This window comes from Cherax quadricarinatus, chromosome 88 (assembly GCF_038502225.1).
Source record: "Cherax quadricarinatus isolate ZL_2023a chromosome 88, ASM3850222v1, whole genome shotgun sequence".
NCBI lineage: Eukaryota > Metazoa > Arthropoda > Malacostraca > Decapoda > Parastacidae > Cherax > Cherax quadricarinatus.
Window position 1 is genome coordinate 4828120 of NC_091379.1, and position 17500 is coordinate 4845619.

General features: G+C 45.5%; 1 protein-coding gene across 3 annotated transcripts in view; it reads left to right on the top strand.

Annotated features, from left to right (window-relative positions):
* LOC128698544 (1-phosphatidylinositol 4,5-bisphosphate phosphodiesterase epsilon-1) overlaps positions 1–17500 on the top strand; it is a 209770-nt gene that overhangs the window by 85699 nt on the left and 106571 nt on the right. For 2 of the 3 annotated variants that reach the window (XM_070103876.1, XM_070103878.1), the window contains exon 4: positions 8263–8580. In XM_070103876.1, the coding sequence (XP_069959977.1) occupies positions 8263–8580 (318 nt within the window). Of the gene's footprint in view, positions 1–883; positions 1895–8262; positions 8581–17500 lie in introns of those variants that run through there. The other variant, XM_070103879.1, reaches the window with a different exon arrangement.

Sequence of the window (17500 nt, forward strand, 5' to 3'; positions counted from 1 at the left end):
GGGATACCAGGGATATACCCTTCACTAACACTGCACTGTGTGGAGATACTTGTATCAGGGATACAACCTACACTAAAACTGCACTGTGTTAGGATACCTGTACCAGGGATACAACGTACACTAACACTGTAATATGTAGGGATACCTGTACCAGGGATAGACCTATCATTAACATTGTACTGTGTGGGGATACCTTTGATTCCTAAACCAAGGATACACTCTTCGCTAACACTGTATTATGTGGGGATGCCTGTACCAGGGATACAACCTACACTAACACTAGACTGTGTGGGAGTTACCTGGAATACATGAACCTGGAATACACCCTTCACCAACGCTGGACTGTGTGGGGATACCTGGGATACCTGAACCAGGGATACACCCTTCATTAACATTGTACTGTGTGGGGATACCTGTACCAGGGATGCACCCTTGAGTAACATTGTACTATGTGGGGATACCTGTACTAGGGATACACTCTTCACTAACATAGTACTGTGTGGGGATATCTGGGATACCTGTACCAGGAATACAACCTATACTAGCACTGTACTGTGTGGGGGATACTTGGCATACCTGAACCCATGGATATACCCTACAGTACACTAACATTGTACTGTGTGGGGATACCTATACCAGGGATACACCCTACACAAGCACTGTACTGTGTGGGTATACATGGGATACCTGAACTAGGGATACATGCTCCAGTTTACCTCAGCTGCCAAAGAAGAAATCATAGCGGCCGTCATTCAGTCAATACGGGAAACACCAGCAGTATATCTGACACGTGTTAGAGAAACACTACACGTGGTCGGACAATACACGTGGTTAAACACTACACGTGATCAGACACAATACCCGTGGTCAGACAATACACGTGGTCGGACACACTACACGTGGTTATGCACACTACACGTGGTTAGACAATACACGTGGTCAGACACACTACACGTGGTTAGACACACTACACGTGGTTAGACAATACACGTGGTCAGACACACTACACGTGGTTAGACACTACACGCGGTTAGACACACTACACGTGGTCAACAACTCGTTTTGCCCGCTTTAATATCACACACGGTGTCAGCCACACCTGGGAGGTGACACACATTGTAACCCGTGTGGAATGTGTCACAGCGGGCGAGATGACACGTGACACCGTCTTAACATCTGACACAGGTGGTAAGAGACGTTTCTCTCCTCTTAAACGGGAAGAAGGGGCGTGTCTCTCCCCTTAAAGGGAAAAGCTTCCCCTTTATTCTCAAAGGGGAAAATAGTGTGCTTGTCACCTAAGACTGGAGGAGGAGGGTCCCTGTCTCTTCATACACTCAGAGAGACAGGTTCCTTCCAGCTAAGACTGGAGGAGGAGGGTCCCTGTCTCTTCAGACAGGAAGAAAGACAGGTTCCTTGCATCTAAGACTGAAGGAGGGGGTCCCTGTCTCTTCAGACAGAGAGACAGGTTCCTTCCAACTAAGACTGAAGGAGGGGGTCCCTGTCTCTTCAGACAGTCAGAGAGACAGGTTCCTTCCAGCTAAGACTGGAGGAGGAGGGTCCCTGTCTCTTCAGACAGTAAGAAAGACAGGTTCCTTGCATCTAAGACTGAAGGAGGGGGTCCCTGTCACCTGAGACGGGGGAGGGTCAGACAGATCCCTCTCCCTCAAACAAGGGGCAGGTGGCTCCCCTACTACAGATGTCGGAAGAGAGGAACGAGGAGGCGGGCCTTGCACCTGCAGCAACCACCTGCACCACCTGTGTACTCAGGCGGCTCTTGGCTTGTCTCTCACAGGTGTGCTTTGGTCGGGCCACCTGTCTGGCAGGGCAGGTGTTGGCCAGGGTGTCACAGATGTGCCTGGAGCCAGCTATATGTCTCCTGGGGCACGTTAAGCAGGTGTGTAGGGCATGTATTTCACTCTCTCTTAAGTGTCTATACCCATTTTGAAGACCCTTTTCAAAGACCCTTTTCAAAGACCCTTTTTCTTTATAATTTTTTTTAAATAATAAAGATCTCTGGACAATATTGTTGACGTTACGGAGATAACAGAGATTGTGAGAGACGCTTTCCTTGGGGTTACGCTTTCTCCTGTGTAGAGCTCTGCCATCTCGTGATAAAGCTCTATACATCCTGAAACATGATAAAGCTTTACACAAAGCAAGACATGACTTGATAAAGCTCTACCAGAGCCAAACGTGAGTTATCAAAGCTCTACACTGAGGGAAACGTCGTCCCAGTCAAAGCGTTATCTTCAACCTTTGTGACTGTCTCCAGTTATTTACAATCTATGTGTTTATGTATTAATTTTTCCAAAATGTTTACGGTGTGTTATTGTTGATTTTGATGATAAAATTGTGTGTTTCTGTATTTGTTTATGTTACTTTTGTTTAGACTAGTGGGGAATGTTGGGGGATGTTTTGGACTCTATGGGACGAGTCTAGACTACTGGGGAATGTTGGGTGATGTTTTGGACTCCATGGGACGAGTCTAGACTAGTGGGGAATGTTGGGTGATGTTTTGGACTCCATGGGACGAGTCTAGACTAGTGGGGAATGTTGGGGGATGTTTTGGAGTCCATGGGACGTGTCTAGACTAGTGGGGAATGTTGGGTGATGTTTTGGAGTCCATGGGACGAGTCTAGACTAGTGGGGAATGTTGGGTGATGTTTTGGAGTCCATGGGACGAGTCTAGACTAGTGGGGAATGTTGGGTGATGTTTTGGAGTCCATGGGACGAGTCTAGACTAGTGGGGAATGTTGGGGGATGTTTTGGACTCCATGGGACGAGTCTAGACTAGTGGGGAATGTTGGGTGATGTTTTGGACTACATGGGACGAGTCTAGACTAGTGGGGAATGTTGGGGGATGTTTTGGAGTCCATGGGACGAGTCTAGACTAGTGGGGAATGTTGGGTGATGTTTTGGAGTCCATGGGACGAGTCTAGACTAGTGGGGAATGTTGGGTGATGTTTTGGAGTCCATGGGACGTGTCTAGACTAGTGGGGAATGTTGGGTGATGTTTTGGAGTCCAGGGGACGAGTCTAGACTAGTGGGGAATGTTGGGTGATGTTTTGGACTACATGGGACGAGTCTAGACTAGTGGGGAATGTTGGGTGATGTTTTGGACTCCATGGGACGAGTCTAGACTAGTGGGGAATGTTGGGTGATGTTTTGGAGTCCATGGGACGAGTCTAGACTAGTGGGGAATGTTGGGTGATGTTTTGGAGTCCATGGGACGAGTCTAGACTAGTGGGGAATGTTGGGTGATGTTTTGGACTACATGGGACGAGTCTAGACTAGTGGGGAATGTTGGGTGATGTTTTGGACTCCATGGGACGAGTCTAGACTAGTGGGGAATGTTGGGTGATGTTTTGGAGTCCATGGGACGAGTCTAGACTAGTGGGGAATGTTGGGTGATGTTTTGGACTACATGGGACGAGTCTAGACTAGTGGGGAATGTTGGGTGATGTTTTGGAGTCCATGGGACGAGTCTAGACTAGTGGGGAATGTTGGGTGATGTTTTGGACTACATGGGACGAGTCTAGACTAGTGGGGAATGTTGGGTGATGTTTTGGAGTCCATGGGACGAGTCTAGACTAGTGGGGAATGTTGGGTGATGTTTTGGACTACATGGGACGAGTCTAGACTAGTGGGGAATGTTGGGTGATGTTTTGGAGTCCATGGGACGAGTCTAGACTAGTGGGGAATGTTGGGTGATGTTTTGGACTACATGGGACGAGTCTAGACTAGTGGGGAATGTTGGGTGATGTTTTGGACTCCATGGGACGAGTCTAGACTAGTGGGGAATGTTGGGTGATGTTTTGGACTACATGGGACGAGTCTAGACTAGTGGGGAATGTTGGGTGATGTTTTGGACGTGATGGAACAAGTGTAAACAACGACAGCTGCGCTCCTCTCCCACACACCTGCTACCAGATGTTTGGTCATTGACGCTCAGTAAACTGACTGACCACTCAGATACCTGATGGCTGACTCGCCCAACAGATAATTTCAAGCCTTAAATCAGTTTCTGATGGGCTAAATGATCACTTAAATACCTGATGGCCAGGCGCTGATTCATTTAAAGTAAGACAATTTCTGATGGGCTAGATCAGTCTGAGATATATATATATATATGTGTGTGTGTGTGTGTGTGTGTGTGTATATATATATATATATATATATAATCCACGTAAATTTCTGTTTTGTGGTCAGTGAGCACCACTGTTGTAACCCGTACGAGTTTCGAGCCTTTTTCTGTAATAAGCATTCAGTTAAACATTAGAAGACTTCCTGATTAACATCCTTGATGCTGGTGAAGGGTTTTTGATCCAGGGAATGGGTCCTCTCTCCTACACTTTCCCAGATCAGTCCTGATTATCTCCCATTCCCCAAGAACTCTATAATTTTCCCCTAATTACGAATTATCCCAGAGCTGACAGTAGCACAGAAAAATTCACAGTATTTATGTCAGCTTAAATTCTGACAGTCTTGACAGTCTGAGAAGATAGACTGTCAGAAAGACCTGGAAAATGGACCACAGGGGGGCCAGGCAGACCCCACGGGGCTAAGTTATGATGAAATTTCCACAAGTAGAAGTTACAACTTATACAGACCATAGTTGACACCAATGACACACTACTATATAGAAAGTCCCTTTGTTATGCTGAGCATTTCTCGCATATTAGGTCAATTTTGTCCCAGGATGCGACCCACACCAGTCCACTAGCACCCAGGTACCTTCTTGCTGCTAGGTGAACATGGACAGCAGGTGTCTTAAGGAGCAAAGTTAGTCACGGGGCTAAGTTGGAGCCAAGGGGCTAAGTTGGAGCCAAGGGGCTAAGTTGGAGCCAAGGGGCTAAGTTGGAGCCAAGGGGCTAAGTTGGAGCCAAGGGGCTAAGTTGGAGCCAAGGGGCTAAGTTGGAGCCAAGGAGCTAAGTTGGAGCCAAGGGGCTAAGTTGGAGCCAAGGGGCTAAGTTGGAGCCAAGGGACTAAGTTGGAGCCAAGGGACTAAGTTGGAGCCAAGGGGCTAAGTTGGAGCCAAGGGGCTAAGTTGGAGCCAAGGGGCTAAGTTGGAGCCAAGGGGCTAAGTTGGAATCAAGGGGCTAAGTTAGAGTCAAGGGACTAAGTTAGAAAAACTAACTCAACAGTAACTCACAAATTCCCATAAAAACGTCCCACTTAACGGACTAAGTAAGCAGTGTTACGCGCTAATAACCGGTGTCCACTAACTATTAATATCTATGACTGTGTTTCCCGTCATTGTAACAACGAACAACTCTGTATATAACGGACACTGTCCCTTAAAACCGAAATCAGTTACCTCAGATGGCTGGCAGGAACGGACTAATTCACAGGTTAACTAATTCCCAGGTTAATTAACTTATTCTGAGGGTAACTAATTATCAGGTTAATTAGTTCTCAGGTTAACTAGTATTATATTTACCGTTGACGTTATACAAGTTTATTTCTGGTGATATTTTGGTGTTATATTGACCTCCCAGGTCATGTTCACGCTCATATTCACAGCTTCTCTTCTCCCATGCTGTACTCCGTGTCCGGTCTTCACTCTCCTGTTCACACTGATATTCACAGCTTCTCTTCTCCCATGCTGTACTCCGTGTTCGGTCTTCACTCTCCTGTTCACACTGATATTCACAGCTTCTCTTCTCCCATGCTGTACTCCGTGTCCGGTCTTCACTCTCCTGTTCACACTGATATTCACAGCTTCTCTTCTCCCATGCTGTACTCCGTGTCCGGTCTTCACTCTCCTGTTCACACTGATATTCACAGCTTCTCTTCTCCCATGCTGTACTCCGTGTCCGGTCTTCACTCTCCTGTTCACACTGATATTCACAGCTTCTCTTCTCCCATGCTGTACTCCGTGTCCGGTCTTCACTCTCCTGTTCACACTGATATTCACAGCTTCTCTTCTCCCATGCTGTACTCCGTGTCCGGTCTTCACTCTCCTTCTCCATAACACATGACTTTGCATTTGTTTGGGTTGAACTCGAGCAGCCACTTGTCTGACCACATCTCCACGCTGTTGACGACTCTCTAGGGTTTATCACTCTCCTCTCCTTATTCTTCTCATTAGTTTTTACATCAACAAACAGTGACACGCAGAGAGTTTCAATCCCATCCAGTAGGTCATTCGACACTCTTCCTCGACTGTTAAATTTGTGATATTCTCTCAAGATTCGTAGGATTCCCCCCCTATTCCCCCAGGTTCCCCAGGTTTCATTGTCTTCTCATAAGTAGGTTCCTTGTCTCTGGTCTCGTATGAAGATTCTTAGTTGACATTGTCTGCCTCTGCGTATTTTCCAGCCAGCAAAAATCCACAGATTTCCCTTCCTTTGCTGCAGTTTCCCCGTGTGTGTGTGTGTGTGTGTGTGTGTGTGTGTGTGTGTGTGTGTGTGTGTGTGTGTATGTGTGTGTGTGTGTGTGTGTGTGTGTGTGTGTGTGTGTATTCACCTAACTGTGAGTCACAGCTCCTGGCCCCGCCTCTTCGCTGGTCGCTACTAGGTCCTCTCTCTCCCTGCTCCCTGTGTGTGTGTGTGTGTGTGTGTGTGTGTGTGCACTCATCTAGTTGTGGTTGCTGGGGTTGAGTCACAGCTCCTGCCCCAAGCCTCCTAGCAGGTTGACACTAAGTTGGGTATGTGGCTATCGTACCTAACCTTAAAGCAGTGTATTGAGATGGTCTCAGGTGTGCGGTTGTCGTCTTGAAGGAACCAAGGGACCTGACCATATCACGGAACGTGAAGACGAGAAGGGAGAAGAAGAAAACGGATGAGAATGTAAGGAGGAAGAGAAGGATTGAATTTATGATAGATGGAGCAGAGAGTGGCAGATTAATGTATTGTTTAGGTTAGTCAGGAACACGATACACACACACACACACACACACACACACACACACACACACACACACACACACACACACACACACACACACACACACACACACATTAAGGGAAATCGGCCTGACGACACTGGAGGACAGGAGGGTCAGGGGAGACATGATAACGACATATAAAATACTGCGTGGAATAGACAAGGTGGACAAAGACAGGATGTTCCAGGGAGGGGACACAGAAACAAGAGGCCACAATTGGAAGTTGAAGACACAAATGAGTCAGAGAGATATTAGGAAGTATTTCTTCAGTCATAGAGTTGTAAGGCAGTGGAATAGCCTAGAAAATGACGTAGTGGAGGCAGGAACCATACACAGTTTTAAGACGAGGTTTGATAAAGCTCATGGAGCGGGGAGAGAGAGGGCCTAGTAGCAACCGGTGAAGAGGCGGGGCCAGGAGCTAGGACTCGACCCCTGCAACCACAAATAGGTGAGTACAAATAGGTGAGTACACACACACACACACACACACACACATGTTAGGAAGTATTTCTTCAGCCACAGAGTAGTCAGTAAGTGGAATAGTTTGGGAAGCGATGTAGTGGAGGCAGGATCCATACATAGCTTTAAGCAGAGGTATGATAAAGCTCACGGTTCAGGGAGAGTGACCTAGTAGCGACCAGTGAAGAGGCGGGGCCAGGAGCTCGGACTCGACCCCCGCAACCTCAACTAGGTGAGTACAACTAGGTGAGTACACACACACACACACACACATATTGATAAAGCAGGGAGAGAGAGGACCTAGTAGCAATCAGTGAAGAGGCGGGACCAGGAGCTTTGAATCGACCCTTGCAACCTCAACTAGGTGAGTACAACTAGGTGAGTACACACTGCGTGCCCTACACAGTGTGTCAGTCCTGTGTTTACCCTGTGTGTGGCACCCACTGTACCTCCTTCGTTAACAGTGAGTCATTCTGCACAAGGAGTGATGAAAGCTCTATCCTCCGCCCGCTAATTGCTATACTGACGCTATACCTACGCTATACTGACGCTATACTGTTAATTAAGCTGCGGACTCCTGGTCACGCTTCGAGTCCCACACACACAGATAAGTTTGAGTTTTTTTTAACGGTGCTGGATGTTGTAAACTAACATTCACCTGGATGTTAACCCTGGTATGGCAGAGGATCTCATTATCACACCTTAATCCCTAGAATTAGAGACTTGTAAATTGAATTGTTTACCTTGTAAGTAGTATGGCTTACATGGTCCCATTTTGACGTTACGAGACAATTGGCCTATATAGACGGGGGTCAACCTTTTATTTCACATATTTATCTGTCTCTTTGTCTCTCTTTCTCTATCTCTCTGTCTCTATCTCTCTGTCTCTAACTCACCATCATCTCCTCCCTCAGGAAGGTGTTCAGTTATCGGTGCCACTGGACGCGCACCGCCGCCACTCCTTCCTGCATCAGCACCACCAAGACAACGATGATGACGACTACTCCACCACTACCAGCAACACGGGCGGCATGTGGACGGGCGTCATGGGCGGCAAGAGGCCACAAGCCATCCCAGCTTCGGAGAGCTTCCTGGGCGGCCCTGGAGACCTGTTCCGTGGCTGCTACGGGGCCCTCGACCCGCACAAGAACGGCGGCCAGCCGGCCTTGACTCTTCAACGATGTCTCCCTCCTACCTACTGGAGGGCCAAGAACATGGCCAGACTCATCAAGGTAAGCTATCTCTCTATATCTCTCTCTTTCTCTTTCACACACACATACATACATACAAGAATAGCCTTTTTCTTCTTGTGTTCGTTTGTTATTCCTGTGTTCTGGTGAGAATTTCTGGCCGGCTATTTTACTCTTACTGAAGTATTGTTAAGGTGTGATCTTTCTGAGCACAGATCTTAAAAATTAACACCCTTGTTAAGTAGGGATCACCCTTGATAAGTAGGGATCACCCTTGATAAGTAGGGATCACCCTTGATAAGTAGGGATCACCCTTGATAAGTAGGGATCACCCTTCATAAGTAGGGATCACCCTTGATAAGTAGGGATCACCCTTGATAAGTAGGGATCACCCTTGATAAGTAGGGATCACCCTTGATAAGTAGGGATCACCCTTCATAAGTAGGGATCACCCTTGATAAGTAGGGATCACCCTTCATAAGTAGGGATCACCCTTGATAAATGGAGATCACCCTTGATAAGTAGGGATCACCCTTGATAAGTAAGGATCACCCTTGATAAGTAAGGATCACCCTTGATAAGTAGGGATCACCCTTGATAAGTACCCCTTGATAAGTAGGGATCACCCTTGATAAGTAAGGATCACCCTTGATAAGTAGGGATCACCCTTGATAAATGGAGATCACCCTTGATAAGTAGGGATCACCCTTGATAAGTAAGGATCACCCTTGATAAGTAGGGATCACCCTTGATAAGTAGGGATCACCCTTGATAAGTAGGGATCACCCTTGATAAGTAGGGATCACCCTTGATAAGTAGGGATCACCCTTGATAAGTAGGGATCACCCTTGATAAGTAGGGATCACCCTTGATAAGTAATGATCACCCTTGATAAGTAGGGATCACCCTTGATAAGTAGGGATCACCCTTGATAAGTAGGGATTACCCTTGATAAGTAGGGATCACCCTTGATAAGTAGGGATCACCCTTGATAAGTAGGGATCACCCTTGATAAGTAGGGATTACCCTTGATAAGTAGGGATCACCCTTGATAAGTAGGGATCACCCTTGATAAGTAGGGATCACCCTTGATAAGTAGGGATCACCCTTGATAAGTAGGGATCACCCTTGATAAGTAAGGATCACCCTTGATAAGTAGGGATCACCCTTGATAAGTAGGGATCACCCTTGATAAGTAGGGATCACCCTTGATAAGTAGGGATCACCCTTGATAAATGGAGATCACCCTTGATAAGTAGGGATCACCCTTGATAAATAGGGATCACCCTTGATAAGTAGGGATCACCCTTGATAAGTAAGGATCACCCTTGATAAGTAAGGATCACCCTTGATAAATAGGGAGTAGATAGGGAGAGTTACTAGTATAGTTTCATGTACCATCCTATCTACCTCTCTCTATCTCTCTTTCTCTCAATAGAGCGTGTGCGTATGTGTGCGCTTGCGTGTGCGTATATGTGCGCCTGCGTGTGCGTATGCGTACGTGTGCGTGTGTGTACTTGTGTGTGTGTGGGAAAGAGACGACAGCTTAGTGTCGTTCACACTAGCCAGTGACTCACACCTGTCCCATACATCCAGCCTCCATGGTAACTGCTGGATAGTCAACTATCTCAGTCTCCCAGTACAGATAGTAACTAAAATATGTGTCCTGGTGGCCACTAGTTTAGCTTCTATCTACTGACACATACCAAAATAACCATGTGGTTAAAAAATTTTTAAATATTTAATTTATTCACTTACGTAATATAATGGGAATAAATTCATCATTGTATATATTATACAGGTGTATAATGTATGAGTATAATGTATGAGTATAATGTATGAGTATAATGTATACTTAGGACATACTTCAGTCCCGGTATTATCTGGGAAATGTCATTAGTTTGTGAATTCTGGATTGTGAAAATTGTGGTGATGGTGGTAGTTGTGGTGATAGTGGTAGTTGTTGTGGTGGTGGTGGTAGTGGCGGTGGTAATTATGGTGGTGTCAGTGTGGTGGTACCAGTGTACTCACCTATTTGTGGTTGCGGGGGTCGATTAACAGCTCCTGGCCCCGCCTCTTCACTGGTCGCTACTAGGTCCACTCTCTCCCTGCTCCGTGAGCTTTATCATACCTCTTCTTAAAGCTATGTAAAGGTTCCTACCTTCACTTTAGCATTCTCCAGGTCACTTCTGACTACTCCAAGACTGATAAATTAGACATGTGCAACTTTTGGGTATCTTTATTGAGGAAACGTTTCGCCACATGTGTCTAATTTATCAACGTGTCGGTTCACTGAACCATTCATCTACTCCAAGACTGAAGAAATACTTCCTAACATCTCTGTGACCATGAAAATCACATCACAACACTGGGAAAAACTCCAGGAAGATATAAATAGATTTTTTCAGTGGGCAATGAACATCCTGTGGTCACTGGTGAACAACCTGGGGTTCAGTGGTCAGTGGTGAACATCCTGTGGTTCAGTGGTGAATAACCTGGGGTTCAGTGGTCAGTGGTGAACATCCTGTGGTTCAGTGGTGAATAACCTGGGGTTCAGTGGTCAGTGGTGAACATCCTGTGGTTCAGTGGTGAACCTGGGGCTCAGTGGTCAGTGATGAACAACCTGAGGTTCAGTGGTCAGTGATGAACAACCTGAGGTTCAGTGGTCAGTGGTGAACAACCTGAGGTTCAGTGGTCAGTGATGAACAACCTGAGGTTCAGTGGTCAGTGGTGAACAACCTGAGGTTCAGTGGTCAGTGGTGAACATCCTGAGGTTCAGTGGTCAGTGGTGAACATCCTGAGGTTCAGTGGTCAGTGGTGAACATCCTGTGGTTCATTGGTGAACCTGGGGTTCAGTGGTAACAAGTTCCATTTGTTTACAATAGCCACACTGTGTGTGAAACACAAGATCACCAACTAGAAAGGAACGTGTGTAGGATCTGGGAGCAATAATGTCAGCTGACACGGCCAGAAAGATGACGGGGTGGATAATGAAAACTTTCAAAACATGGGAAATAATGCCAGTGTTGACATTTTTAATTGTTTATGCTCCTTTATTTGGAATATTGCTCAGTGTTGACGGCCCCGTTCAGGGCAGGAGAGATATCAGGGCTGGAACAGTATTGTTCAGGGCAGGAGAGATATCAGGGCTGGAACAGTATTGTTCAGGGCAGGAGAGATATCAGGGCTGGAACAGTATTGTTCAGGGCAGGAGAGATATCAGGGCTGGAACAGTATTGTTCAGGGCAGGAGAGATATCAGGGCTGGAACAGTATTGTTCAGGGCAGGAGAGATATCAGGGCTGGAACAGTATTGTTCAGGGCAGGAGAGATATCAGGGCTGGAACAGTATTGTTCAGGGCAGGAGAGATATCAGGGCTGGAACAGTATTGTTCAAGGCAGGAGAGATATCAGGGCTGGAACAGTATTGTTCAAGGCAGGAGAGATATCAGGGCTGGAACAGTATTGTTCAGGGCAGGAGAGATATCAGGGCTGGAACAGTATTGTTCAGGGCAGGAGAGATATCAGGGCTGGAACAGTATTGTTCAGGGCAGGAGAGATATCAGGGCTGGAACAGTATTGTTCAGGGCAGGAGAGATATCAGGGCTGGAACAGTATTGTTCAGGGCAGGAGAGATATCAGGGCTGGAACAGTATTGTTCAGGGCAGGAGAGATATCAGGGCTGGAACAGTATTGTTCAGGGCAGGAGAGATATCAGGGCTGGAACAGTATTGTTCAGGGCAGGAGAGATATCAGGGCTGGAACAGTATTGTTCAGGGCAGGAGAGATATCAGGGCTGGAACAGTATTGTTCAGGGCAGGAGAGATATCAGGGCTGGAACAGTATTGTTCAAGGCAGGAGAGATATCAGGGCTGGAACAGTATTGTTCAGGGCAGGAGAGATATCAGGGCTGGAACAGTATTGTTCAGGGCAGGAGAGATATCAGGGCTGGAACAGTATTGTTCAAGGCAGGAGAGATATCAGGGCTGGAACAGTATTGTTCAGGGCAGGAGAGATATCAGGGCTGGAACAGTATTGTTCAAGGCAGGAGAGATATCAGGGCTGGAACAGTATTGTTCAGGGCAGGAGAGATATCAGGGCTGGAACAGTATTGTTCAGGGCAGGAGAGATATCAGGGCTGGAACAGTATTGTTCAAGGCAGGAGAGATATCAGGGCTGGAACAGTATTGTTCAAGGCAGGAGAGATATCAGGGCTGGAACAGTATTGCTCAAGGCAGGAGAAATATCAGGGCTGGAACAGTATTGTTCAAGGCAGGAGAAATAGCAGGGCTGAACAGTATTGTTCAAGGCAGGAGAAATATCAGGGCTGGAACAGTATTGTTCAAGGCAGGAGAAATAGCAGGGCTGAACAGTATTGTTCAAGGCAGGAGAAATAGCAGGGCTGAACAGTATTGTTCAAGGCAGGAGAAATATCAGGGCTGGAACAGTATTGTTCAAGGCAGGAGAAATAGCAGGGCTGAACAGTATTGTTCAAGGCAGGAGAAATAGCAGGGCTGAACAGTATTGTTCAAGGCAGGAGAAATAGCAGGGCTGAACAGTATTGTTCAAGGCAGGAGAAATATCAGGGCTGGAACAGTATTGTTCAAGGCAGGAGAAATAGCAGGGCTGAACAGTATTGTTCAAGGCAGGAGAAATAGCAGGGCTGAACAGTATTGTTCAAGGCAGGAGAAATATCAGAGCTGGAACAGTATTGTTCAAGGCAGGAGAAATATCAGAGCTGGAACAGTATTGTTCAAGGCAGGAGAAATATCAGAGCTGGAACAGTATTGTTCAAGGCAGGAGAAATATCAGAGCTGGAACAGTATTGTTCAAGGCAGGAGAAATATCAGAGCTGGAACAGTATTGTTCAAGGCAGGAGAAATATCAGAGCTGGAACAGTATTGTTCAAGGCAGGAGAAATATCAGAGCTGGAACAGTATTGTTCAAGGCAGGAGAAATATCAGAGCTGGAACAAACAGAAATCATTTACGTTCTATAAATTACTGGGAACGCCTTAAAGTCTTAAACGTGTATTGATTGTACTCAATGAAACGGAGGAAAGAGAGATACATGATAATATATACCAGGAAAGTACTCGAGGACCTGGTCCCAACCTGCACACTGCCATAACAACATACTGGAGTGAGAGATATGGGATGAAGTGTAAAATAAACCCAGTTTGGAGCAGGGGAGCGGTGGACACAATAATGGAACACTGTATCAACACCCCTGGCCCCAAATTAATCAACAACTTCCCAGATGATATCAGAAACACTGCTGGAACAAGTGTACAAGTCTTCAAGACATCAGAAACACTGCTGGAACAAGTGTACAAGTCTTCAAGACATCAGAAACACTGCTGGAACAAGTGTACAAGTCTTCAAGACATCAGAAACACTGCTGGAACAAGTGTACAAGTCTTCAAGACATCAGAAACACTGCTGGAACAAGTGTACAAGTCTTCAAGATATCAGAAACACTGCTGGAACAAGTGTAGAAGTCTTCAAGATATCAGAAACACTGCTGGAACAAGTGTACAAGTCTTCAAGATATCAGAAACACTGCTGGAACAAGTGTACAAGTCTTCAAGATATCAGAAACACTGCTGGAACAAGTGTACAAGTCTTCAAGACATCAGAAACACTGCTGGAACAAGTGTACAAGTCTTCAAGACATCAGAAACACTGCTGGAACAAGTGTAGAAGTCTTCAAGACATCAGAAACACTGCTGGAACAAGTGTACAAGTCTTCAAGATATCAGAAACACTGCTGGAACAAGTGTAGAAGTGTTCAAGACATCAGAAACTCTGGTGGAACAAGTGTAGAAGTCTTCAAGACATCAGAAACACTGCTGGAACAAGTGTACAAGTCTTCAAGATATCAGAAACACTGCTGGAACAAGTGTAGAAGTGTTCAAGACATCAGAAACTCTGGTGGAACAAGTGTAGAAGTCTTCAAGACATCAGAAACACTGCTGGAACAAGTGTAGAAGTGTTCAAGATATCAGGAACACTGCTGGAACAAGTGTAGAAGTGTTCAAGACATCAGAAACACTGCTGGAACAAGTGTAGAAGTGTTCAAGATATCAGGAACACTACTGGAACAAGTGTAGAAGTCTTCAAGACATCAGAAACACTGCTGGAACAAGTGTAGAAGTCTTCAAGACATCAGAAACACTGCTGGAACAAGTGTAGAAGTCTTCAAGATATCAGAAACACTGCTGGAACAAGTGTAGAAGTCTTCAAGATATCAGAAACACTGCTGGAACAAGTGTACAAGTCTTCAAGACATCAGAAACACTGCTGGAACAAGTGTACAAGTCTTCAAGACGTCAGAAACACTGCTGGAACAAGTGTACAAGTCTTCAAGACATCAGAAACACTGCTGGAACAAGTGTAGAAGTCTTCAAGATATCAGAAACACTGCTGGAACAAGTGTAGAAGTCTTCAAGACATCAGAAACACTGCTGGAACAAGTGTACAAGTCTTCAAGACATCAGAAACACTGCTGGAACAAGTGTAGAAGTCTTCAAGACGTCAGAAACACTGCTGGAACAAGTGTACAAGTCTTCAAGACGTCAGAAACACTGCTGGAACAAGTGTAGAAGTCTTCAAGACATCAGAAACACTGCTGGAACAAGTGTACAAGTCTTCAAGACATCAGAAACACTGCTGGAACAAGTGTACAAGTCTTCAAGACATCAGAAACACTGCTGGAACAAGTGTACAAGTCTTCAAGATATCAGAAACACTGCTGGAACAAGTGTACAAGTCTTCAAGACATCAGAAACACTGCTGGAACAAGTGTACAAGTCTTCAAGATATCAGAAACACTGCTGGAACAAGTGTACAAGTCTTCAAGACATCAGAAACACTGCTGGAACAAGTGTACAAGTCTTCAAGACATCAGAAACACTGCTGGAACAAGTGTACAAGTCTTCAAGACGTCAGAAACACTGCTGGAACAAGTGTACAAGTCTTCAAGACGTCAGAAACACTGCTGGAACAAGTGTACAAGTCTTCAAGACATCAGAAACACTGCTGGAACAAGTGTACAAGTCTTCAAGATATCAGAAACACTGCTGGAACAAGTGTACAAGTCTTCAAGACATCAGGAACACTACTGGAACAAGTGTACAAGTCTTCAAGATATCAGAAACACTGCTGGAACAAGTGTACAAGTCTTCAAGACATCAGAAACACTGCTGGAACAAGTGTACAAGTCTTCAAGATATCAGAAACACTGCTGGAACAAGTGTACAAGTCTTCAAGATATCAGAAACACTGCTGGAACAAGTGTACAAGTCTTCAAGATATCAGAAACACTGCTGGAACAAGTGTACAAGTCTTCAAGATATCAGAAACACTGCTGGAACAAGTGTACAAGTCTTCAAGACATCAGAAACACTGCTGGAACAAGTGTACAAGTCTTCAAGACATCAGAAACACTGCTGGAACAAGTGTACAAGTCTTCAAGATATCAGAAACACTGCTGGAACAAGTGTACAAGTCTTCAAGACATCAGAAACACTGCTGGAACAAGTGTACTGGAACAAGTGTACAAGTCTTCAAGACAGAAACACTCAGAAACACTGCTGGAACAAGTGTACAAGTCTTCAAGACATCAGAAACACTGCTGGAACAAGTGTACAAGTCTTCAAGACATCAGAAACACTGCTGGAACAAGTGTACAAGTCTTCAAGACATCAGAAACACTGCTGGAACAAGTGTACAAGTCTTCAAGACGTCAGAAACACTGCTGGAACAAGTGTACAAGTCTTCAAGACGTCAGAAACACTGCTGGAACAAGTGTAGAAGTCTTCAAGACATCAGAAACACATCAGAAACACTGCTGGAACAAGTGTACAAGTCTTCAAGACATCAGAAACACTGCTGGAACAAGTGTACAAGTCTTCAAGACGTCAGAAACACTGCTGGAACAAGTGTAGAAGTCTTCAAGACGTCAGAAACACTGCTGGAACAAGTGTACAAGTCTTCAAGACGTCAGAAATACTGCTGGAACAAGTGTACAAGTCTTCAAGACATCAGAAACACTGCTGGAACAAGTGTACAAGTCTTCAAGACATCAGAAACACTGCTGGAACAAGTGTACAAGTCTTCAAGACGTCAGAAACACTGCTGGAACAAGTGTACAAGTCTTCAAGACGTCAGAAACACTGCTGGAACAAGTGTAGAAGTCTTCAAGACATCAGAAACACTGCTGGAACAAGTGTACAAGTCTTCAAGACGTCAGAAACACTGCTGGAACAAGTGTACAAGTCTTCAAGACATCAGAAACACTGCTGGAACAAGTGTACAAGTCTTCAAGACATCAGAAACACTGCTGGAACAAGTGTACAAGTCTTCAAGACGTCAGAAACACTGCTGGAACAAGTGTAGAAGTCTTCAAGACGTCAGAAACACTGCTGGAACAAGTGTACAAGTCTTCAAGACGTCAGAAATACTGCTGGAACAAGTGTACAAGTCTTCAAGACGTCAGAAACACTGCTGGAACAAGTGTACAAGGCTTCAAGACGTCAGAAACACTGCTGGAACAAGTGTACAAGTCTTCAAGACGTCAGAAACACTGCTGGAACAAGTGTACAAGTCTTCAAGATATCAGAAACACTGCTGGAACAAGTGTACAAGTCTTCAAGACGTCAGAAACACTGCTGGAACAAGTGTAGAAGTCTTCAAGACGTCAGAAACACTGCTGGAACAAGTGTACAAGTCTTCAAGACGTCAGAAACACTGCTGGAACAAGTGTACAAGTCTTCAAGACGTCAGAAACACTGCTGGAACAAGTGTACAAGTCTTCAAGACGTCAGAAACACTGCTGGAACAAGTGTACAAGTCTTCAAGACGTCAGAAACACTGCTGGAACAAGTGTAGAAGTCTTCAAGACGTCAGAAACACTGCTGGAACAAGTGTACAAGTCTTCAAGACATCAGAAACACTGCTGGA